We start from the raw sequence: 24,522 nt of genomic DNA on the forward strand, positions 1-24,522 counted from the left end.
ATTAGCCCTCTTTGTAGTTTTGGCACGTTTTAAGAAGTTGTCTCCAGTGCTGAATGTAAACAGTAGCATTTGTTTCACTGAATGTGGAACAGTGATTCCCTAAATCCTTTTGGTTATCTGTAGTAATCTTTGATCAGGTAGGTTTTCAATCCTACGAAAATACGTCTTGCACCAAATTGCTGTCACAGGATGGTAAATACATGCAGAAATAGATGGAGCAAATCCTATACCCAGTGCTGTAAGTATGTTCCTCTTGGTAGGAAGAGGATATGCTTGATCTGTATTCACATGTGTACCCAGATTGCTACCTCTGACCTGCTTCAGTGTCTACTTCTGTGGTACTTTCTGCACATTAAATGTTTTGGGAATCCAAGGTAAGAGAGCGGGATCCAGAACTCTTCAAAGATGTGCTGCAAGAACCTGCTACCTACAAAGACTCCAAGGAAGAAAGATCACAGTTCTAGAAGAATAGAATTTAGGCATGAATATATGTGTGTCAATTTTGATTCTTAATGTAAAAGGGATTTTCCTTAAAAAATCTGCAGCTCTTAGAGCATGGGTTTTAGTCACCTTTCCACTAGATATAATTTCCAAGCTAAATTCCAAATGTGAGTTTTGGGTATTGGGATGTTCTGTTTCCTGTTCATTTCTCCAAAATTCAGATTTACACTATTGTTGACTTTTAAAAAAGAAAAGGTATGCAAGGAATGACAGTGATGATCCTGAATATAAATTATATCAAGCAAATTGATGCAAGATAAAATTACCAAATCAACCTTTTTTAGTCTATATTTTATGGAATATCTAAATCTATGTTTGGCAGTAATTTACTTTTGCCCATGAATTTCTGACAGTTTCGATTCTTTGGTCTTATTAATCAAAGTAGTCAGCACCAGAGCAATTTTTATGAGACTCACTAGTCATAAAAAATTTATTATCAGATAAATCAAAGAAACAACTAGCATCTTAATAGGGTGAACAAAGTGGCATGTAAAAGATCATTCAAGACTAGATGCTTTTGACACTTGTGTATTGCATTTAGTGCTAGAGTCAGATGTTCTGCTTGCATTTTCATTAAAATACTAATGACACAATTGGTACCTTTAGTGCAGGATGTTTCTTTTTTTTATGTATACATACATACACATACACACACACACATATATATCTGTGAGTCAAGCAGTCACAAGAACAAAGAGTCGCTTTAGGTTGTCCCTGTAGTGAACTGAGCACCTCAGGGACTGAGACAGTTCACCAAACAACTAAGCCATGCTCTTGAGGCCCAGAGGGGAAGGGCTGGGCCCTTGGGCACCACCATTGCTGATGCCAGGCTCCTGTGTGCCCCAGCTGGTGCTGGCTCTTACGTGACCATGAAGCAAGGGTTTTCAGGGGCTGATATGGCCAGAAAGTTATTTTGGCAGTTCTAGTCTGAGTTATCTCCTTGAACTCAGTGCCTGACAGCCAGCACTAGCCCAGAGAGCAGTGGTGCAGCCACAGCAGAGGTGGCCCAGCTGAAGCAGGTTTAGCTCCAGGGGTTGGTTACATCAACCCTCAACCATGTGTCCAAAGGCATGAGGAGGAAAACCTGAGTCTGCTTCATGCACCAATTAAGCAAAGCTTTTATGGAGAGAACACAAGTGCTTTTAAGAACTAAAAAATTAACCCCACCCAGCATCAGTAAGCTAGTTGGAAGTCTGGATTTTTCTTGTGTTCAGAAAATAGAGGGAGGAAATTCCGACAGCCTGTGTTTCACGTGAATCTGGTGTTGCTAAAAATATGCAAGTCTCATTAACGGAATTCTTGTAGGTAGCTTTCATATGTTTTGTGTAATAAAAAAATAACTGAAGGGAGATTGAATTTATTCTGTGTTAATAACAAGAAAGGATGTTTCTGGATAGCTACCAAGTGATGCAGAACTGTGAACAATACAAAAGAAACCTTACTGTTCCCTATTCCACTCAATGCCTGCTTTTCTAGGAGAAACATATTTAACTGCAGCATTATGTTTTTCTGTGTTTGTGGTCCTAAGTGTGACTGAAAATAAGGCTGCCTGTGGGATGAGCTGCTTACAGAAATGCTCTTGTCTTGTAGTCTTTAATGTTTGCCTCTCTGGTCTGATTCCAGTTGAGTTATGGACGAAAATAGTTGCTGTGGGTTGTTCACTTTTCTGTGTATGTAAGGTGTAAGGGAACTGGATACAGTTCTCTTACTGCTCTTCTAGATACAGCTTTAAAGGTGTGGTGGTTTTAAAACAAACTGATTACATCTAGTCGTCAATGCTAACATCTGACTGCAGCTGCATATTTTCTTTCTTTGCTGGCCTACTTACAGTTTCATCTGTGTGAATCTTTCTTGAAGAGTAGATTTTTATCTTCTCTTTTATTCTTGTGACAAATATATAACAAGACGTGGAATTTCTAACCTGTTGTATGTGTCATTAACATGTCAAAATAACAAACCTTCTCTGTGTACTTTTTATGTGGCTGCTACAGTAGTATTTGAATTCTGAATAGAAAGCACTGATCTTCTCTGGTCTTGATTTTAAGGCAGACTGAGGTTTGGTCCATGTTTGGGACAGCTTTCTGGTAGAAAATATAAAACTACAGTTAAAAGAACTGTTAAATTCAGTGGGTTAAAAGCTGTGATTTGGACAGTGGCTTAGGAGATTTGCTTATACAAATACATACATAGTATGAGTAAATTTTCCTAGAGTAAATTTGGAAGCATCTGCTGGGTGAATAGTGAAGTGGGCATTTGAGTTTCAAGTTCTTCTTTAAACTGGAGAGGTATCCAGAAGCTGACAAGGTATAAGATAGAATCCCAGTTCCATGTCTGTCACAGATCTCATGTGTAAATTTAGTAACTTTTCCAAGATCTCAAAACAAGCTGTCTTCACCTCAGGGCCATAACCTCTCAAAAACTGTACCAGTAGACAAAGGTGTATGTGGATTTTGCAGTGGGGAATTGGCAGGTCGGATGGCTGGTAAGAAATCAGCCAGTCAGTGGAGACCAGCATTGGACCACACAGTTCTGTTTGTTCCCTTCACTGGGAGCTCGGTTCACTTCATTCCCAGTGAGAAATCTACCTAGCCAGGGCTTTATTTTCCATAACTTCACCAGGATTTTCTCGAGTTCTATAGACAGGACAAAGGCATAAAGATCTACGCTTCAGCACACAGAGGTCAAACAGTTTAGGTCCAAGATCCCACAGCCCTTTCCGTGGGACTAACCAATGATGGAAAGAGTCAAGAGCTGCTCTAATATGGAGAACTTGAGGGACAGATGATGTTTTCGTTTTCATGAGGTTGTCTCTTGTACCTTGCATTTTTATTGAAAGCTGTTGAGGGTGAATTCTCTTTGGCATATTTGATACTTGGTCTGCCTGACCTGATGCATCTGAGGTGGCCTCTACTTTTGCTATAACTAGGAAGGGTGGCTTAAAAACAGTTTTGCACACAGGTATATCAAATTATGCTCTATTGCCTACAAATTTCTTCATTGAGCCATTTTGCTTTTTTTATTTGTTTGTTTTTTAATTAGTAATATTGACTACTTTTTTTTTTTTGTTTGTTTGTTGACACTAATTTGCAGTTTCAGTCTGGGAATTGAAACAAAATAGTTTCTTTCTGCAGGTGAAATTCTTGCAAATTCAGTCTGGCGTTTCACAGTTTAGGTTTTGATTAATATGTTTACTTTTTGCTTCAGTTTTGAGACTATTCTGTAGATGTATACTATAATGAGATTTTAATCTCTTCCAGATATGTTGATTTTTCCTGTTTTCCTCTTAAGCACAGTCCTGTTCACATGATGAGATACTACCAACAAAATTGCCCTAGAGATTCAGGTGTGCCTGTGGTCAAAATCTGGCTACTAATGGTGTATCACTGCATAGATTCATAGCTTTGGATGAGACAAATATGTGTTTAAGCATTGCAATAATCTGTACATCCCACATTGCTTTATGGAGGAGAGTTTGCAGGTAGTTTCTTATCAACCAACCTGAAACACACAGATGCATCTTATTAGACTAGTGACAGTGACTTGAGCAATCATAAATATTTTGACACTTCGGTTTGCAAAGATAAACAATGGCCTTTTACACATTGGTGTTGTGTTGGGATTCCCATTGAGTTATGGCTGTACTGATGGTTGCTTCTTTTTAAGTATTGTGCTACTTTATTTTTTTTTTCAGTAATACTTGCTTATTAGCATATAAATGCCAGACATTAATTGAAATTTCATATTCCCTTTGCTTGGCAACTCCTGTATCCACTAATTTATACAAGTATTCATCAATGTAGTTTCATTGCTTCATTAAGCTTAATGTTTTGTTTCAATACTCCGAAACTTAGTTTGCTAGAGTCAGGTTTACCTGTGTTCAAAAAGTAAGCAGTGTGAGTCGCTTTCATTATTTCCTCACTGAAGAAGGTATTAGCATTTATGTGTAAGAAAATGAGACCTCGTGTCAAGGGTGAATGTTAGTAATTCTGATTTCCCTGTAAAGGATTGATTTGTGATATTAGATAATACCAGGATGTATTTCACACCAAATCTTCCTCTCCATGTGTTTCACAGACAATGGAGCAGGGAATCAGAAAGGCTGCTTTCACTTAAACATTTGTACATTGGCATGGGAATAAATACATGAGCACTGAAGAGTACATGTATTAGAAAAGTAAGGAGTTCAGATTAAGATGAGGTGAAACAGCTCCTGTGTTTCTGATAAAAGGATAGAGGTAGACTTCTAAAAAGGTTTATATGTTTGTGGTGTATGTGTTTCCACACACTCATCTGTCCATAAATATTCTCCCACTTTCCTGTATATATTTGGTTTAGTACTGAAATAACCTATTGTTCAGTAAATGCATCCATTAACTTAGTTCCAATTCATTCTTTACCAGGAGAAGGATAGGTTTAGAAAACAATGGGCATTGAAATGCAGAAGTCTGTTGACATGAAATTTTTTTTAAAAATTTGTGTTAAAAATAAATTTGTAAAAATAATATTCATCGGTAAAATAGAGATTATCAAAATCACGGGATGAGCTGATGCAAAATGTAATATTGCAGAATCCAAATTACTGTATTCATGAAGATCATCATTAATTATGTAATTCTAGATACACACATACTATAGCCTAAAAATGTATTGTAGGTTTACAACTGACTAGCTGTTTGATGTGGCAGAATGTAGTCTTTGCATTTTTATTAAAATTATTCATAACTGGTTGCAGTCTAGATGAACTGCTCTATTCTTATGTCTTGCTTCAATATATTTTCTTACCCATTCTATCATGACATTATATTGGAACTTTTTCTGAATTTTAGAATGATCCATGGGGCATTTTCCAAAACCCCTATCAGCATCTCTTAAAAACATGTATTTGCAATTTACATTTAAGAATACTTTCAAAAGGTTTAGTAGCAGTACATATTTTCTATATATAATTGTTTGCTGTTCTTTTTCAAAAAATGTTTTATTTTTATGAGAAAAGGAGATACACTGAAAAATTAGGACTATGCATTTAATTAAATTCTATGAGTTTATCCATTCTCCAGCTTACAGCTATAAATTGGTTCTTTTAAAAATACCATACCGTGGTGAAAATGTTTATAATGCATTTTTATGGCTTACCCACAAATGTCCTAGCAAAGTTACAAAAATCAGATGTATACCTATGGAGTATGTGGTGTCTTACACCTCCCTCAAGCTTGTCAGGGCAACAAACTTTGGCTGAAATAAAAGAAGCAGGGTGAGGAGGCTTTCTACCAACATGATGTGCAGTTAGACTGTAAGATCATCACAGTTACTTTATCTGGTGGCTGGTCTATAAACATTGGCTAATTTGTGTACACAGATCAGATATCTTTTTTTCCAATAGAATTCAAATGAAAAAATCTGCCTGTAGCAGTATGCAAAAGGAAACCTAAGGTGATATATAGTGTGTATCTTAATTTGCCAACCACATTGTTTTTGGGGGTTTTCTTTTAATGACTTTGCCAACCATATTGTTTTTTGGGGTTTTCTTTTAATGTAATTTGCAAGAAGAAAAGATTTGGCTTTCAGAAAGAAAAATATAGCTTAAAACATTTCCACATTAGCAGTGTGGAATAGTTGTCAGTTGGCTGGCTCTTGTTATATGAAGCTGGAGGAGTCTGATACTGTAGCTGAAATCTTTTGCTTTGTGGTGAATACTTTAGAAATGGGTTACTGTGCTGCCATTTGCATGGTGATGCAGAATTATTTTTGTTTGCTGTCAAAAGCAATTAGAATCTAATGAAAATGGGTGCAAACCATGTGATGAACACTTTATATTTGATAAATGTCTTGGTGTTGAATAAAGGAGCAGTCCCTTTTTAGGTGTTACTCTTTCATGTCTTGCTGAAATACACTCAAGATTCCTGTTCATAATTAAATAGAAAGCAATTTAAGAAAAAACAAACAGATCAGTGTAAAAATTAATCTTGACAAATCTGCATGACAAACAGCTTTGTGACCACTGCTGCCATGACTATGGTTTGCCTGTAGAAGGCCTGAGGTGCTGCAATTGCTTTACATTCAAACAAAAGACACAGTCCCAGCTGTGCACTCCCTGTTCCTGAAGAAGTGCAGCATCTTTGTGTTTATGAAAAGATTTTGTAAAGCATCAAAATTGTTTAGACTCCAAGTGATGCAGGAAATACTGTTGCAAGAGTGAAGTCTTCCACACTGGCATAATTCTGCAAATAAAATGGGGGAAAATGAGAAATAAAGAGAGTCAGAAGAAAGATGATGCAATACATCTGGTTTACTTTATCTCTCTGGGGAGATTTCTGGCTGGATTTGCTGGCCAAGTGTAAGTATCTGTAAGGAGAAATAAAAAAAAATTCTTTTTTGGCCCACTTATTTATCTACCTCCTGTCTGAGCTCGTCCTTATATAAACTAAGTAAATTATTTTTCCACACTGATGTTTATTCATTTAGCTCCTGTGCTCACATCTTTAGGAGTGATGTACCAGGTTGTGGGGGCTGCCTTCTCTTTTAACTTTTCAGCAAGATACTAGGTCTTCTTCCTTTACACAACATGTGATACAGTGGTTCAGAACAGTAGGATCATACTAAAAGTTCACTGTTCATTTTCTCTTGAGCAGAACAAAAGCTTCTCTCATAAATTAACCCTGTGCCTCTTCCCAACTTGTCCTAATGGTTTGTATGCCTGTTGTGCTCCTCTGAAGTGATGTTGTAACAGAAATCAGTGTTCATATGGTGGTTACTGGAAGTTTTTGCTGTAGCAAAAGGCGGACAAGAAAAATACCTGAAGTGACTGGATTCTGAAACCTTAGAGTTCAGTAGCAGCAAATGTCAAACCATGCACTGATTTGAGAGGGTTGACCTGCCTCAAACTGTGTAAGAGTGTTTGTCTATGCTTAGCAAAGGGATTTTCTCTGTGTGCAGTCCAACATTTTACACCTTTACTTGGGTGGCAGTTTGAGAGAAGCACATGGTTCTCCAAACAGCCTCTTCCATCTGTTCTGCCAGCACAAATGGTGTAGATAAAAGGTATTTGATGGACTTTCTGGGAGTTTTGTAATTAGAAGGTGTCTCTCAATGGATATCCAGCACAAAAAGAGGCAGCCTGTCTGGAAGCTACTGAGAGACCAGGATGGGTTTGCATTTACAGGCTAATAGCAAGCCAGTGGTATTAATTTCTTCATTAAGTCTCTGCAAGCAGTGACACTTGTTGCCATCTATGAGTCTCCAGGTGGTGGCAGGCTCATGGTTTACTGTCAGCACAATTGTTTTGGGGATGAAAGATGGACCACTTGGAAAGCTTAACCTTTCCTTTCTCCTTCAGAGGGCAAGCAGCCCTTTTCCCTCTCAGAACAACATGACATCAATTTTACCAGGGAAGGCTGGAAGATTTTCAGTCTTGTTTTTTAACCAAGATAATGGACAGTTTGGGCCAATAACTACCCTTGGTCAGTCCTTCTGTAATAGCAGCCAAGGAGATACTGTCATCAATTTTAGTATATCCTTTGGTTTCCTGTGAACCTACTCTTTTGAGGGGAAATGCTTAATGCTCTTGCTATTGCAATCTCAGAAACTCTAAGAGTCAGTAAAGAGTAACACTAGCTCAAACTTTGGACCTTGTTCCTGAACTTCAATTTAATGTAATTGTTATTTACAGCATTAGAGTGGTAAACAGCTGCTTGTGCCTGCTGGGGTTTTTTTTGGGTTTTTTTTTTTTTTGCTGTTGGTTTGTTGGGTGTCTTGGAGGTTTTTTCCACCTAATGATGCCAACAAAAGTGACCTGGCGTTTTTCCTTTAATTAAAATGGGCCTTTGTGAATTAGTGTGTGAAAATCACGGGATACAGCACTAATTGGAGTTTAGGCAACTGTTCCCCTAACCTTTCACAGCTAAACTTCTAAATGAAATGTTTCAGTTTAATTTAGTAGCTTGAGAGTTTTTCATAGCTAGATATAAAATAATGATTCTTGACCTTTTTTGGACAAATAATATTGGGTTTTTTTTCTGATAAAACCTTTACAGCATCATTCATTTGTGGCTAATCTTACCTGTGGTTTGACTGTTTCAGCTCCCTTTTGACAGTAGGCATCCTAAAGACATCAGAAAAGACTTTCTGTGGTAAATCTCTGACTCATTGAGCCCACCAGCCTCCCCCAAGAGGCAGTAGGAGAGATATTGTTCAGGGAGAGCCATACCCAACCTGACTTTAATGTTTCCAAGGATGGGGCATCTACCACCTCTCAGGATAACCTGTTCCAGCACTTTACCATCTTCATTGTAAAAAACTCCTTCCTTATGTCCAGTCTGAGTCTACCATCTATTAATTTAAAACCATTACTCCTTGTCCTATGGCAAGAGATCCTCCTAAAAGGTCTGGCCTCATCTTTCTTATAGGCCACCTTCAAGAACTGAAAGGCTGCAGTATTTTTTCATAGGGTTGGTGCTCCTGCCTGCTAATCACTTTGTTGGCCCTCCTTTGGACTTGCTCCAATAGGTCCGTGTCCTGCCTGTGCTGAGGATCCCGGAGCTGGATGCAGTGCTCTGCAGTGCCTCACCAGAGCAGAGCAGAGGGGCAGAATCACCCCCACTGACCTGCCCACCACGTACTCACTTCACTGAAAAAATCCAGATCCAGAGTAAAGTCACTAATGACATTTACAGTTTTCTTATATCTTCGGGCTATGATTATTTATATACTGGAAATTCATAAATCAGATGCTTGCCGAGGATGTATAGTGATACCAGAAGCTTTTAACAGTGTTAATGGGTTTTAAGTATAAAATTCTAGGTGTCCTAATTGAACTAAGGAAAGTGCTGAAAGTTGCCATTTTTTAGGGAAGTACTCTGCATAGATTTTGAACTCCAATTAGCAATCTACACTGCAGTAGACTAGATCAAAATCAATATTTCTGCCTGGAATTCACACAGCCTCTTTGAGAGACGAGATTAATATGGTTACTGTTCGACTCTGTGTTCTCAATCAGCTCAGTATGTGCACTTGTCATTCATATTTTGTTTTTAGCTTGTTATTCTGACAGAAGAGTCTCTGAGGAACGAAAGGAGAGCCAGTTTGAAGAGTAAAGCGATGTAACATTTACATATTTTCACACTGTTACGGAAGCTGGCTGTTAGGCTTTGAACATTATTTATTCATTTGATGCTGCTATTTGTTACGGACCTCTGAAATATGTTACTGACAGTAACTAAACCATCCGTCTCACTTCAGGATTTCTACTGATTGCTAATTTTGTGGACTAAGTGGTGGAAAAAGCTCAAAATATGTTAAAACTAAAAAGACATGGTTCTATTAGGTTTTTCCTAATACCCTGCTCCCGTACTGGGTTGCAAGAGACTTTTTTTTTAATGTTGGCACACGCACTGACAAAAACATCATGTTGTAGGTCTTGCAAATCATGCAGATCACTTCAGTTTGTGCTGGTGTGTTCTAAAAATCATGCAAATGAGCTTTCCATCATGGTTGTTTACCCAGTGGGTGGAAATATAACCATCATATTCAAACGAGTTGAACCAACTGACTCTAAAAGCAATTACTGGCAACATTGATTTTTCCATTAATTGGCTGAACCCTCTGAAACATGAAGTCTCTAAGGACAGCATCTGAAATGTGTTACTGCTTTTATTGCTGTTATGATTATTAGATTTTGGATGCTACCAAAATGTCCTGGACTCTGTTCAAAATACAAGACAGTTCCTGATCTTGAGAACTGAGGAGTCTGAAAGACAAAATGTCAAAGGGAATAAACACTTCCAAAGTGCTTTATAATTTCATTAATATTTTTAACAACTGTTTAGATGCTTCACAATATTAATGGGGTCTTATTGAAAATGTTGAGTTATAATGAGATAATTCTTGCCTTAGTATGTCAGAAGAGATCTGTTCATACATGGTTTGGTGAAAACACATCAAGAGTTTTCTTTTTGTGTTGTGGTTTATCCCCAATTGGCAACCTTGCAGCTACTCACTTATTCCCTACTTCCCACTCCCACGTGGGATTGTGAGGAGGATCAGGAAAAATATAAACACTCATGGGTTGAGATAAGGACAGTTTAATAATTGAAACAAAGTAAATCATTATCATCATAATTATTATAGCAATAATAATTACAGTGAGAAAGAGAGAGGACTAAAACCTCAAAAGAAACAAGTGATAGACAATACAATTGCTCACCACCCGCTGACCGACACTCAGCTCGTCCCTGAGCAGTCATCAGTCTCTCATAGACGACTGCCCCAGTTTATACATTGGGCATGATGTTCTTAGGTGTGGAATATCCCTTTAGCCAGTTTGGTCAGCTGTCCCAGCTGTGCTCCCTCCCAGCTTTTTGTTCAGCTTCTCACTGTCAGAGCCTGAGACACTGAAAAGTCCTTGACTTGGGTAAGCACAGCTTAGCAACAACCAAAACATCACTGTGTTTTCAACACAAATATTGTGTTAAATGCAGTACCACCTACTAAAAAGAAAGTTAACTGTGTCCCAGCTGAAACCAGGACAATGTGGGAAATAGGTAGATTGGACAATACATGTAGCATCCTTGATAGGGCAGAGGGATGGGATTGATAGGGGGGGAAAGAGATGGTCCTTTCATACCAGGTTGAAGTTGGACAGAACCACCTAAAGAGAAATTAAAAATTGAGGACAAGGCAGTGAGGTAGCTTCTGGAAAGAAGTGGCATAGGGAGAGGGAAATCATGCTCTGCTATATGGACAGTGGAGAATGGCCAGGTCATCAGAGTATTGTGAAGGGAACAGCATCAGGATTCAAATCCTGATTGCTCAAAAATTTATTCAGCTTCTGGTAGAAGAATTTTCAAAACTTTTCAAGAAAACTTTGTTCACCCAAGACCTTACTCACATTTTCCAATCTATGTTCTATTTACAGCTTTATACCTCATCTTTGACTCCCTCTTTGTCATTGCTGTGCTTGCTGTACAGGTCCCATGAATAAAGGTGTTGTATAATTCATTTAATAGCTACAGATACCTACACCTGCCAGGCCTACTCCTGCTGGGTGTTAATTTTTGCACTTTACTGGATCAGAGTGCAGGTGTCTTCACTGGGTAATAACTCTTCAGAATGACTGTGAATGTTTAAGAACATTTTCAAGTTGTCAGCCTTTTTCTTGAGCCAAAGGCAGTGGCTGATTTCCTAGAATAGCCAGTAGTGCAGTGAGAAGAACCAGACGTTTCCGTAATCTCTGAAGTAGAGATTCCTGGATGCTGTTTTTAACCCCATCTCACAGTCCAGGTCTGACTGTCTTTCCCACAGTCTTGCTTGTTTGGGAGAAATATCTGCTGTACTGCACAAAAGGTTAAAGCACACTCCCTTCTACTGCTTGGTCCTGACATTGCAATATAAGCAGTTACTAGCTAAGAATAAAGGGGAAAATTAAAAGGTATATGAGACCATGAATACAAGAGACAAGGTATATCAGTATTTATATCAGACATTGTTTTTCTTTTTCTTCTACTTGCTCTATTGCTTGCCATGTGACTGTTTAGTCATACAGTTAATTTGTGTAGAAAGTTTTCCTCTGAAAAACTGGGAACGTACATTTTTGATAAATGTGTTTTCTTTAGGCATGACAGCAGGATGAAGTGATTAGCAGATTCGAAGAGAAGATAACCGAAAAGGAGACAGAGTTACAATAAAAAAAAATCACCCTTGATGATTTTGGAAAATAAAAAAACATTTCAAATATAAATAGCACTGTGTCCTGAAAACAGTAGCCTGCAGTTCAGCAGAGCTGAGTGTAAAATACTGACTGAAGGAATACATGGTAGGGAATGACTGCTAAGCACTGGATCTGCAGAATGAACTCTGAAATCACAGGGGGTCAGCATATATGACTACATCAGTGCAGAGGTGCCTCATGTGACATGGAAGAAGTAATGTACCTGCTGTACTCAGTTCTGTCAGCCCTATTTTAGGGTATGTATCCAGCTGCAAAAACATGAGAACCAATTAGACAAAGTCCAGAGCAGAGGAGCAAGCCAAGTCAAAGGTCTAAAAATTTCACTTACAAGGAAAGATGGATGAAGTTGAGAGGTTTTCCCTGAAAAAGTATGTTGAAATATGTTCAAGCAAGTTTTTGAAGAAGGAAAAAAGTGTGATCTTGAGTGACAAAAATGTTCAGATTCTCAAATTGACTTCTTTCATCACTGATGAAACTTTAACAGCAACTGTTTCTAAAGGAAACATGAAATCTGGAATACAGGTTCAGTTTGCTTTCAGCTTTCTCAGCAGAGTTCACTGGAAGGTAATAATGTCCATAGTCTTAACCTTTGTCATGGAGTTGTAGTCCTCTTACTTCACCCATCATGTCACTTCATAGGACATGTTTTGCTAGAGGGAGACACATAAGACACTACAAGTAGGTTTTCTAATTTTTTTAAAAAATCTTCTGTCCCTACCCTGAAGACTCCTTAACACAGATGAGTAGAGAAGGGAAAGAAGTTCATTTACTTTAAAAGTAAATTAAAAGTTAAGTTAAAAATAATAAAGGTAAAAAAAAAGTTAAGAAATTTTAATGTATCCTCATGTAGCTGAAAGCACATGAGCACAGGAAAGAATGTGAGCATAAAACTCCCAATTTTCTTAGTGAACAAAAACAGCAATTGGCAATAGAGAAATGTGGCACAGCATACTTTGCCTACCTTATGAGGTTGTTTTCTGCTCTTGTCAAGTTTGGCTTTCAAAAGATTTTTCCTTTGGAGACTTTTTGGAAGCAGCAGTGAAGCCTGAAAAATTGTCTTCTGTAATAATCTTTGTAAATTTCAGTGTGAAAAGACAAAATAAATAGAGTTTCAGTGTTTTGTTATTCAGCATTAGTTTGTTTGTTTGGTTGGTTTTTTTCCCAGAGATGATCACTAAGAAAAGAAAAGGAAAAAAAAATCCCAAAATTGACTCATCAAGCATATAACATTAGGATTGTTGCTCTTGAGGGAATTATTGTACATATTATAACAAAAGTAAAAAATATTTCCCTGGAAGAGTGATGAACTGACAATTTGTCTTCCTAGAAATTCTTAACTTACTGGAGAGCAAAGTAGTGTGTGCTGTGCTGTGCTTTGCTTGTGATGGGAATTTTCACAGTGCAGTGACAGGAAAAAATATGCAAAAATGCTTAGTGTCAGCTGTGTAGAATGCAGACTTAACTAATGCAGGTTTTCAAGCACAGGCAGGTTAGAATAGAATATGTGGGGGAAAAAATTCTCAGTGAAACAGGAGTGAAAAATAAGGGGAAATCTCTTAAGGAGTTAAATGTACTGTCAGACCTGTTTGTGCACAGTAACCAGGTCCGGAGCACAGGACACTGCAGTCACAGAATAGTTACTCAACATGTTCATTTATGATCTCAGGGGAAGATGATTTTATATTTCATTTCTGCCACTCAGTAAATCACACTTTCTTGTGCCAGTATTCTTTGCTAGTGGGAAGAGGTCAAACACCATAAGCTTCATCAGGCAGGGGAAGCTGCCCATCCACAGACCTATTTAGGTCCTTTGTGACATATTCCAGCTATGTCAGGCTTTCTACAGGAGCAGAGGGTAGGCAGAGTGTGGGAATTGGGAAGTACAGTGATGCCAGATACCATAAATACCAACTATTTCAGCCGTCTGCAACACAGTCTTTAGCATGAAGTGGCAGCTATAATTTCCTTCCTTATCCTTCATACTGTGCCTTTTAATATTATTAATTTACAGGACATGCAGCCATCAATTCAGTGTTTAATATCAGGAATGTATGGATCCTCAGCATCTCAGACAACTACCTCACTGTTGTACAAAAGGTCTTAAAATTAATCTGATTCAGAGACCTGTGTGCTGAAATAAAGTATTTGATATGGTTATTGAAAGATAGATATAAACTTTTTGGGTGTTGAAAAGCTTCAGTGGTAGTTGTTACTCACATTTTATGGGGGCGGAAGAGAGGGGAGTGAGGCAGGAGAAATAACCATTTTAGGGACTGAAGCTGGAGAGGTGACAGACACCACTTCATCAAACATAAGCACAGCTTTAGTAAAGAAGAGCAGCAATATTCACAGCAAAGCCCAGCAGCTCAAAAAGGTATGCTTAGATATACTATACATTTTATCTTTTTGGTCTTCTTGCTCACTTATGCTTATGGTACTTGTTTTTTTTATATATAAGCCAGATTTAAAAGAGGTATTTCAAGATCTGTAAACCTGATGATCTTCTATATGCACAATGAAAGCAGATGTGTTACTCTGCATCATTATTGCTTGTGGAATTATTTAAAAATCTATCTTAGTGTTTTGTTGCCACCTTTCCTCTATTTGCATTTCTTGGATTTTTGGTTTATGAGCAGCAAAAGCAAACTGTCACTATTTGCTATAAATTGAAGCTTTTAATATCTATGTCTGTTCTACAACATTTGTCAGCTTTGAGTATTCTATCAGTAGAAAATAAAAATAGCAGGAAATCTCAGCAGTAGTGACACTGAAAATTTATCTGCTTATGCTCAAAAGGTGTAAAATGCAGGTTTCAAGAATAAGCAATTGTAGTTTTCTTTAAAAAATGCATTTGCTTTGCTGTGGCTAACACTAAACTCTACATACATCACCACCAAAATAAATGACAGAGAATTTGTATGCGGTGTAGTTATCGACACAAAATACTATTGAACCCTTTAAATATAAGACATAGCCAAACAGATATTGTTTGTCAGACTCCACATTGGGTGCATTGTTTGACACAAAGATGAAGTTGTAGAAACGCTCTGAAGAGTAGTTCTACTCAATAACAGAGGTGTTTTATCAGTTTGTAAAACTTGACTGTCATGTCACAGTGTTTTAAAGTGAAAAGATATTTCAAATGTAAACATTTTCCAATAGCATTGTTTTTAATCTGGAAGTGTGCTTGGTAAAACAGGCATGTATAAAAAATGAAATTAAAAGCTTATATATGCTGTCATATTTTGTTGCTTTTATTTTTCAGTGTTGCTGAGGAAAATGCTCTTTTGATAATTTTCCTGAGTTTTTCTTTTATTTAAGATTTTCTTTATTGTTCTGTAGTATTTTTCTCTCCTTGAAGAAAAAAAAATCCAGCTAATACATCAGCTTTAGTGGTTTTATTCATTAGTGAAGCCTGCTTAGAGCAAAAGTACAAACTATGAAGTTCAAATGTATTATATTGTGGTGGATTACTTGTTACAGAACAGGACTATTTTGGGACAGCCCTGGTTGGATTTTTACTTGTCCTTAACTGAAGTGTTTTGCTCGCAATGGGACTAGTTCAGTTCTGCCATCACAAGTGTGTTATATCTAGCCTGAAACACTGTTTTCCACCTAAAACAATTTTTCCTTCAGATTGACTTTTCTCTCATTTTGATTGTGAAATGTCAAACCAGGTAGTTATGGTTTGAGTCTTAGGAGATATTCTGGCAAATACTTCTCTCCTGTAGTCTTTCTGTTCAGTTGTGAACAGGTAATGTTTTAATTGTGTTCTTCTTTTCTGACAGTCCAAAAGCTAGTAGCTATCATTTTCCTCTCCACTAAACCATCTTGTTCACAATCCTCCTTTGAAATTGTGAGGCTCATTTTGCCAGAAGATGAACGTGATTAAAAAAATACTTTCCATTTTAGGAGAGAGTCTACAGAAATTTTATCTGATCAAAAAGTAGTGTTACGAGATTGAATTCCTGTCCGCTGCAGAAGTAATTTTTGTCTGACAGTGCCTTCAGTCTGCTGTCAGTGTCTTTCCAGAGCAATACAGGAATTTAAAGATGGAGGGGGGGAGACTAACCTAGAGAGGGATAAAATTATTCCTTTGGGAAATACTTTTTCTTTGTTTATTTCACAGCAAAGACTTGAGTCTGTTCTTAAACAAAAGGGCAACAAAACCTAGATGGGCCCAGCAAGGAGAACATGACACATAGAACTTGTGTAATTTAGATAAAGGCAAAAAAAATCTTAATTCTGTCTTTTTTCTTTTCTTCAACAATTTTGTTGAGCAGAAATTGTAAATAGGTGCACAGTCATGATAAAAAATGATGGTTTTGTGTAGGAGTTCATTGTGCAATTGAGGCCTGTAAAACAATTTTTCTTTTGTAACTTTCAAAATATTTATTAGTTTAAGATTATATATACCTGTAAAAGTATCTAAAAGTTATTTGTGTACTCCACATATAAAAAAATATAACAAAATCTCTTCAGCCTGGAATCATATTGAAAAAAAAGTGAAAAATTAGTCTATTGGGTGACAAAACAAAATTTATTATTTTAATTCGATGTACAGCAGAAATAGTTGAGGAGTTGCAAACTCAGAGTTTAAAAGTTTTCAGTGGCATTACCCAGTTAGTAAAGGAAGGCACTTAAATCATTTAAAATAATTACTATTGGAAATCTTCATACAATAAAACTTTATTCACAGATCCAAAAGAATAATAGGAATCAGAATACAAGAATACAACCTTTAGAACATTCCTCCTCCTCCCCACTACAACCTTTTCTTTCCCACTGACAATGTACAGAAACAATTCCGTTTATCACCTCTAGAATAGTCTTTCTTCAGTTCACTTAGGGAGAGGAGTCCCTCTTGTTATTTTATAGAGACTTCTCCACAAGAAAACAGTTCTCTCATTGCTTTTAATTTCCACAAATAGTAGCTGCCTGGGAATCATCAATTGTGAAGTCCCTCCCATCTTTGACAGTTTTCCCACAGCTGCGTTTATGGGCCATGTCAACTTATGGGGTGCTATTTTAAGGATGAACTGTTAAGAGCAAAGGTTCTTTATCTGTCTCTGAGATCATCTTCATCTCGGATCTCGGCCTTGGAACAGAGGCCACCTTCTTCTTTCCCTGAGGGCAAAGGGTTCATCACTCTTGTCTCTCTCTCTGTTCAGATTTCTCACGGCATCACAGCTACTTCAACATCTGCTTGTTTTAGCATAGATGCCTTTGCTCATATCTACAATTTGAACACTTCATCCCCCCCATACTTTCAAGGAGTTACAGGGAAAAAACATCAGATGTATGAACATTCAGTCTGATGTACCAATTACATCTTCTCCATAGCCTTACCAAGAGGGTTTCAGCCCAGGGCTTGAGGCATCTCCTCAGCCCTCCCATCTGGGACTTGACTTCTTCTTAATGACCTTCGTGTCTCATGTTGTTCCTCTACGTGTCTTCACTCTGTCCTTTTCTCTCACCCGAGGGAGGATTGAAGGTCTGCAAGTCTTATCTGTGCACGGAAAGAGTTAATATCTCCCGCAGGGCCTGCGGATGGTTACATGATCCCTGCTGGGTGGTGGTGATGGCTCTTCAGGCCCCACTGGGGCTGTGTCAGGATCAGCCGCAGGGCCCCCTGTTCAGTTTCAGCCGCAGGGCCACTCTCTGCATGGGCTGCCGAGCCGCCGCCGGGTTTTCTGGTGGCCATGGTGGGGGAAGGTCCAGGATCTCAGCAGCCAGGCTAGGACTCAGCAGCTGAAGGCCTCCTCTCCCCTTGCCCTGCAGCCGCTGGGGCTCAGCCCCCCCCCCGCCCCACCCCAGGCCTCGTGGGCCCCGGCGGAGCCGGCCTGGCCCGGGCCATGTCTCGTTACCTGTTCAAGGTCGGAAGAAAGAGAGCTTTTCCCGGGGTTTGTTCGGTTTTTTACCAGGTGTGTTCACAGAGCTGTGTTCAGCTTTCTAGTGGTTTAACAAAGTGTCAATATTCAAGACTAGTCAGTTTTGCTAGGCACAGAGGAAGCTCTCAGCAGCTCCTCTCAGAAAAAAAAAAAATTCTGTGGGTGGCTCCAATGCAAAACCAGCACATTGGTACCTGTCCCCTACCAGGTTGCCATCTTGGAAGAGCTGGAGAAATACTTCCCTCCACAGAGGGCAGATAAAAGGAGCCCTGTTTTCCTCTGAGAAAACAGTGCCTGTTGTGTTTTTCTGTGATTTGGAGGCATGCAGTCTGACATGCCACTCGGGCAAGGTTGCTGACCCATGGTCTACATAGAGTCACTGCTGCGTTGGCTGAGACGCTACAATTAATTCAGGGTCAATTCAGCTCTTGGGGCTGGAAGCTATTTTTAAGACCTCAGCTGCTACAAGGTTCCCTGCCCTTTCTTCAGTGCGGAGGCTCAGAGCAAGGGTGAGATGCACGGTCGGAGGGTCACATCACCTTCCGGCGTACCAGCTGAGACCCTGAGACCTAGCAGAGCTCACCTTCATGTCCTGAGGCAAAGGTGCTGTACCCCTCCAGAGGAGTCACTTGCCATTCACTGGGTGCCTGGAGGACACGTGCAGACAGCTCCTGCGGGAGCAGCTCCTCAGCTGTAACTCCGCAGCCCAGCATACAGATGGTGACTTGTTTGTTGAGTCGTGTGAAACTGTAGTCTGCACCTCAGATAGCATAGGGGATCTTTGTCCATCTCATTTTCACATATGGTCAGCATGCATATAGCTTAGGGAAGTTTTGAAATACATAGAACTTAAAAAATATTTTTCTTGTACCCATGAAATATCTCACCTGCCTTTTGACAGAGTTATAGAAGCTTCAAAGCAACCATATAATCATATGAAATAGTTTTCTTTTAATAACATCTAGTGGTCCCAGTTCTTATTTATGTTTCCTAGATTTGTAACTCCAACAACAGTATTTTTAAAAGTCAAATAAAGTGGTCTCATCTATTGGTTATATTTTTTGATGCTTCAGAAGATCTGTTTAGTTTTTATGTTGGAAGCCAGCAGGCTGTTTTAGAACCTGATGAAAAACATTGAGAAGTAATCATAAAGCAAGGCTTTGGGAAATCACAGGAAGCAGAGTTCCTGGTAAATATATTAGATTTGTAGTACGATTTAAGGACAGTACTTTTAAGGAGAATGTGTTTTGCAGAAATAACATTTGTCATCAAGTCATTCTTTGCAGGTAAGCACCCTTCCTTCGGTGCATTGCAAGAACTCCTGGGCATGTAAATAATACCAGGAATGTCCCTGGGAACAGGGCCTAAGGTGGAACAAATGCTTCTCTGGTGCTTCTGCTCCCAGAGAACTCTCCCTTTGTGCTTCGTATAGCAGTCCAAGCTGATTGCTCAGATATTTTTAAGAAAGCTTTTCTTGCTGTCTTCTGTCACCACATCCTTACACATTTCAAATTTTGAGCAATTATTTCTTCCTTTCAGTCCAGCTGTTTCCTAAGCATTACCAGTTGAAATGGTTTTCCTGTGCTCATTGGTTCAGTACCTTTGGTGAATTAGTTTGGTGACAAATGCCTTTCAAAGTTGTCCTTCAGACCTGCAGAACAGTGCTCTGATGTGACAGGTAATCCCAGTGCCTTTGAAACAGGAACTCTCAATATAACTGCATTTTATTATTCACACTTGGGCAATGGTGATCTTTTCTTTACTTTTTTGACAGTCTGTGTGCAAAAGAATATGTATGTGTGTGTAATTTAATGAATGAGTCTGTTGTCCTTTTCACCTCACTACTTTCTCCCAATCCTAAAAACAGAAAGGAGAAAAAAACAACCTATTTCTTAGAAGCAATTCTGATTAATGCATTGCTTCAAAAATCTGGCATTAGGAAATAGAAGAAACCTATTTTGGATAACTGAATTTTTCTGGAAGTCTTGCTTTTAAAAGTGGGTTTATATCTTTGCCTGGGTTAAGTGATACAGCAAATGCTTTTGATACAATATTTGTGTTTCATCTGAAGGCTGTAAATATTTTTTTCAGATCTGCCTCTGATAACCCTTTGTGTAGCAGAAATTCTCCCTCTGACTGAAGCATATCCATCATTCTTCAGAGTATCCATCATTGCACAGTCTGATTCAATAAGAGATTATATCTTATTATCTTTCCAGTGAGTCACCATATTTATGGATTTAACTCGTATTGTCCAGATGTATCATCTTTGATTCAGTGTTTTGGGTGCTGTGGGACTTACTCCCCATACACACATACTGGAGGTTGCTGTTAGGTGGTGCTGAACCATCCCAGGGACTGCTTTTATCTGTGAGTGGTATCCACAGATAACAATTGAGTTTTTGTTAGTGCAGAGTATATATATTCAGGATTTTTGAAATGAAATGTTAAGGAAAACTTCAGTTTATCTTGTAATGCTGAGAAGTCTAATCTGATTTGGTAGTTAGGGGTTTTCACGTAGTTTCTTTCTCACAGAGGACTGCACACATTTACTGTTGTTTGGTTACTCAGTGTTATGCTAACTCTCAATAAATATTCACTGATTTTATGTGGATATGTCAAGTCTTTTAAGAATTAAAAGGCATGAGACATACTGAGATTGAAACTTCAAGAAGTCCTAATTGTGGTGGATTATGTGACTCTTGAGAAGTTTTAGGCTTTTTTTTATTTTTAGGTGATGCTTCACATGTCTTTGCATGTTGTTCAGACATCTGTTTTAACTCTGTGCATAATTAGTTGAAAATTGTTTTGGTTTTCTGCTTTTTGTAATTACAGTAAATTACCTTCTAACCTTGTTAAACCTCCTTAAGAAACCACTGCAAATGAAAACACAGGAAGAATGCAGAACCAGGTGTGCTTTTTTAATGATGACAAGTATGGGACAGATTTCACAAGGTTAGAGGTCAGACAACACATCTTTTCTTATTTGTGCATTTTCAGAAAATAATTTTAGAAAATAATTGAGAAGATATGTTTGCAAATAGAGCAGACGACATGAGGAACTGTGCTTCTGTGGCAGTAGAAGTTGCCAGTAAGGCAGTGGGGGACGGAAGTTAATTACAGATTTTTAACAGTTTATAGATGTTTAAAAGATGCAACCACTTGTCAGAGTAATATTTTTCTATTGCTTATTACTAGTGGGATATGGACAGTTTTAACCTGCATGCCAAGGAAGACCTTTTCATAGCAGTATGCTAATAAATTAACTCTTAGAGCATGCTTTTTCCTGAAGTACTTGAAACACATTGTTAGCAATATTTAATAAGGGGGTACTCTTTCATTGCTCAGAGCATGGGCTGGGTTCTGTTTCTAGCTGCTCTGGTGCTTAAAGCATTTTTCTTGGGGCCATCCAATTACAGCAATCTGTTAACCTCTTTGGAAAGAAAACTGAAATCCATGTCCAGAGAGATGAATGAAATGGACCTGGGGGCAGACAGCTCACCGAATAGGCTTTTGATTAAAAAAATTACTTTGTTCTTAAGTACTGATTGGGGAATTTCTGAGAAGCAGATGAGAATCTGATATAGAAAAATTCTTGCATTTCCTGCCAGAGAAGATTGTTCGTGCAGGCTGCACATGGCCTAAATAACCAGCTTTTAGAAAATCATCTTCGGAGGAGTCAATAATTTCAGTGCATTTTTGAGACACAGTTGTTAGTTTTCCCAGCAAATGTTCCTGATGGTTCCTGCATGCAGGTAGCAGCCAAGCAAAGAAGTAAAGTAATTCGTATGAAAGAAAAAAATCCTTATTTTCAAGCAGCAAAGGCATGATCCAGATAATTTATTATTTTTTTTTTTAGTTTTTCAACGTTTGGAGTCCCTTCACGTAATGCCTTAGACTTGCCAAATTAAAGGGAGTAAGACCTTAAGTGATGAAAAACATCAGACAGAAATTCCCCAAGTTGATTCCAAGAGAATGTTATGGGCACCCAGAGGAGGGGGGGCATGCTTAGTGAAGTTACTGGGGTGTTTTGGGGAGGGGGCTGGCTCAGCAGGCAGAGGGAGATGTTAATTTTAAAGTTCAGTCGGCAGATGCAATGCAGAGGAGAGCATCTCTCCAAACTCTTAGGCACTCACAGGTCACTTAAATGGTAGATGTATTTGCACTCCAACATACTTTTGCATACTTTGTAAATCCAGTCTCAGAGGAATCTTTCCAATGCCAAATCCTCTGACCCAGTGTGGCCTTCTCTATCCCTTTTTTCTGAATTTTGGTTGGTGAGTTCCTATGTTCTGGGCATGTATGACTAATTTTAAAAAGTTGCCTAGTGGCATCACTGTGTGTTAGTGATGGATCTAATACTCAAGATCACACATGTCCAGTGGGGTCAGAGCTCATTTGATCTGTGTCTGGCAAAGTTGCTGACTCTTGCAGAACAGAGACTGGTGAATCTGAGTTCTCCATTTTTTACTGTAGTATCCAAGCCACACCATTATGTCCCTTCCTAAAAGCTGGAATTGGTTTTAAATTTCACAAAACTAGTTTCTTCCATTCGGGTGGGATTTCTGCAGATGCCATCAAGTTACAAATCAGTCATTCCCAGGAAAGAGTGAGAGCAGGTGTGGGGAAGAGTTGTTCTATATGTGCTGTTTCACTTGCAGATCCCTGTGGTGGTCCTGGCCATTCAGCTGCTGCTGTTTGCTGTGCTGCTTGGTGTGACTTGTCTGCTGTGTCACTCTTGTGATTCTGAAACATACTGGCTGGCTGGCTTGACAGGTTTCTTTGTACTGACTTTGTATTCCTGGGTAAAATTTCTTGCAAATGTAGTGGCTCCTTCTTCTCTGTCTTGTTGATTTCCAGTAGGTGTGGGGCTGTGATGCTTTTTGTCAAGATTTTGAAAGGGGTTTTCAGCCTCCCTGAGAGGCAGTTGAAGTTGGTAGCTTGTGGAGTTAGAGTATTCTTCTCTGTCAAAGAAATAATAAACAGAATGTGTTCCTTCACAGGTAAGTGAAAGGAATATAGAAGTCCTTATTAATACATATACCTCTAAAATATCCATTACTTTATTTTTTCAGTTCTTTTCTGCTGTGTAAAGGAAGGACTTTCAGTGTTGTGTTTTATTTGTCTATTTTTGCTCTTGTGTTTCATTTGTCTATTTTTGCTCTGTTCATCTGAATCTTGTATCCTGTTAATTAAATGTAAACCTCCTTGCAGTCATTTCAGTGGGTTTAATCTACTCTGCTGGTGTCTTTGTGTACTGTTTGTGTTTCCAGCGTGACTGCAAGGAGGTAACATTTCTGAATCATTTGTGGGCTTGTTTGCTTATCACGCTAGCTGGTCCACCCACTGAATTTTTGAGTATAGTATTGACAGGGGTCTCAAAGGCTAAATCTTTTACCTGGAATGTTAGAAAAGGGTAAAAGGTACATCTGGTAATCTCCTAAAAGTAAAATAAAGAGATTGTCTACTGACGTAAGAGGTCCATCATGCTGTTCCAGCTTACACCTAGCAAGCCCCGTGGTTCGTAAAACAGCATGCTTACTGTCTTGCTTTTGTCTCTTCTTGAGAGGAAGGTCTGATAGCCAGCATGCCAGAAAGCATTGGAGCTGGCTTTAATGAGTATGAGTAACAGTAAAAGTACAACAACATACGGCTCAGCAGTCAGTCCTGTGCAGCTGAAACTCATAGCTCTGCTCCTTCACTGCTTCTGTTGTCTGTGCTGCCTTGGCTGGGAAATCACTTCTTCCCTTTCAGTGCAGAACTGCAGCTAAGGAATGACTCATCCCTTTCTTGCACTGACATTGACCTCAGCAGTTACTCCTTTTCTATGTGAGAGCAAATGAGTGGAGAATCAAGCCTGCAATCCCAAAAAGAAGAATTGCTTAAATTCGATCTCATGAATAAGTATTAAATCCTAATTTCATACTATTTCTGGTCTTCAGATGGAGACAGCAATATATTAGGAATTAAATAATAATTTTGAAGCAGGATTGAAAATGCAGCATCTGCAATTGCTCCATTATGACCTTAACTGTGTAACTGCCCCCAGTGATGGGACCCCAGCAGGGAGACCACGCTGACTTTGCTCAGTTTTTCATGATGTTGGTTGCTTCTGCCAACCAGCATTGTGGTGTTTTGCTTTCTTCTAAAACAGATCAGTAGGATAAGTTCTTCCTAAGAGATTATGTGCACTGAATGGTGACATGCATTTCTGTTGAGTTACTGTAATGATGCCCTGTTTTACAACTCAACAGTTGCATTTTAGGTGACATTAGCACTTGTGCCCTAAAGCTTGTTGTTAGGTATTAAGTCTCTACTAAAAGTCTTCTGACATCACTTTGAGATGCTGGGGTCCAGCTTCCTGAGTTGGAGCAATGTTAGCATGGTTTGGTCAGGTATGAAGGTCTT

The 24,522-nt window shown here is 38.7% G+C and overlaps 1 protein-coding gene across 2 annotated transcripts in view; it reads left to right on the plus strand.

Moving 5' to 3' along the window:
• RSU1 (Ras suppressor protein 1) overlaps window positions 1–24,522 on the plus strand; it is a 103,096-nt gene that overhangs the window by 52,912 nt on the left and 25,662 nt on the right. The window contains exon 9 of one of the 2 annotated variants that reach the window (XM_053992194.1): window positions 12,108–13,355. The exons of the other annotated variant lie outside the window; for it this stretch is intronic. Within the exon in view, the coding sequence (XP_053848169.1) occupies window position 12,108 (1 nt within the window). The 3' untranslated portion in view covers window positions 12,109–13,355. Of the gene's footprint in view, window positions 1–12,107; window positions 13,356–24,522 lie in introns of those variants that run through there. 2 annotated transcript variants of the gene reach the window in all.

This window comes from Vidua macroura, chromosome 1 (genome assembly GCF_024509145.1).
Source record: "Vidua macroura isolate BioBank_ID:100142 chromosome 1, ASM2450914v1, whole genome shotgun sequence".
In the NCBI taxonomy this organism is placed as follows: domain Eukaryota; kingdom Metazoa; phylum Chordata; class Aves; order Passeriformes; family Viduidae; genus Vidua; species Vidua macroura.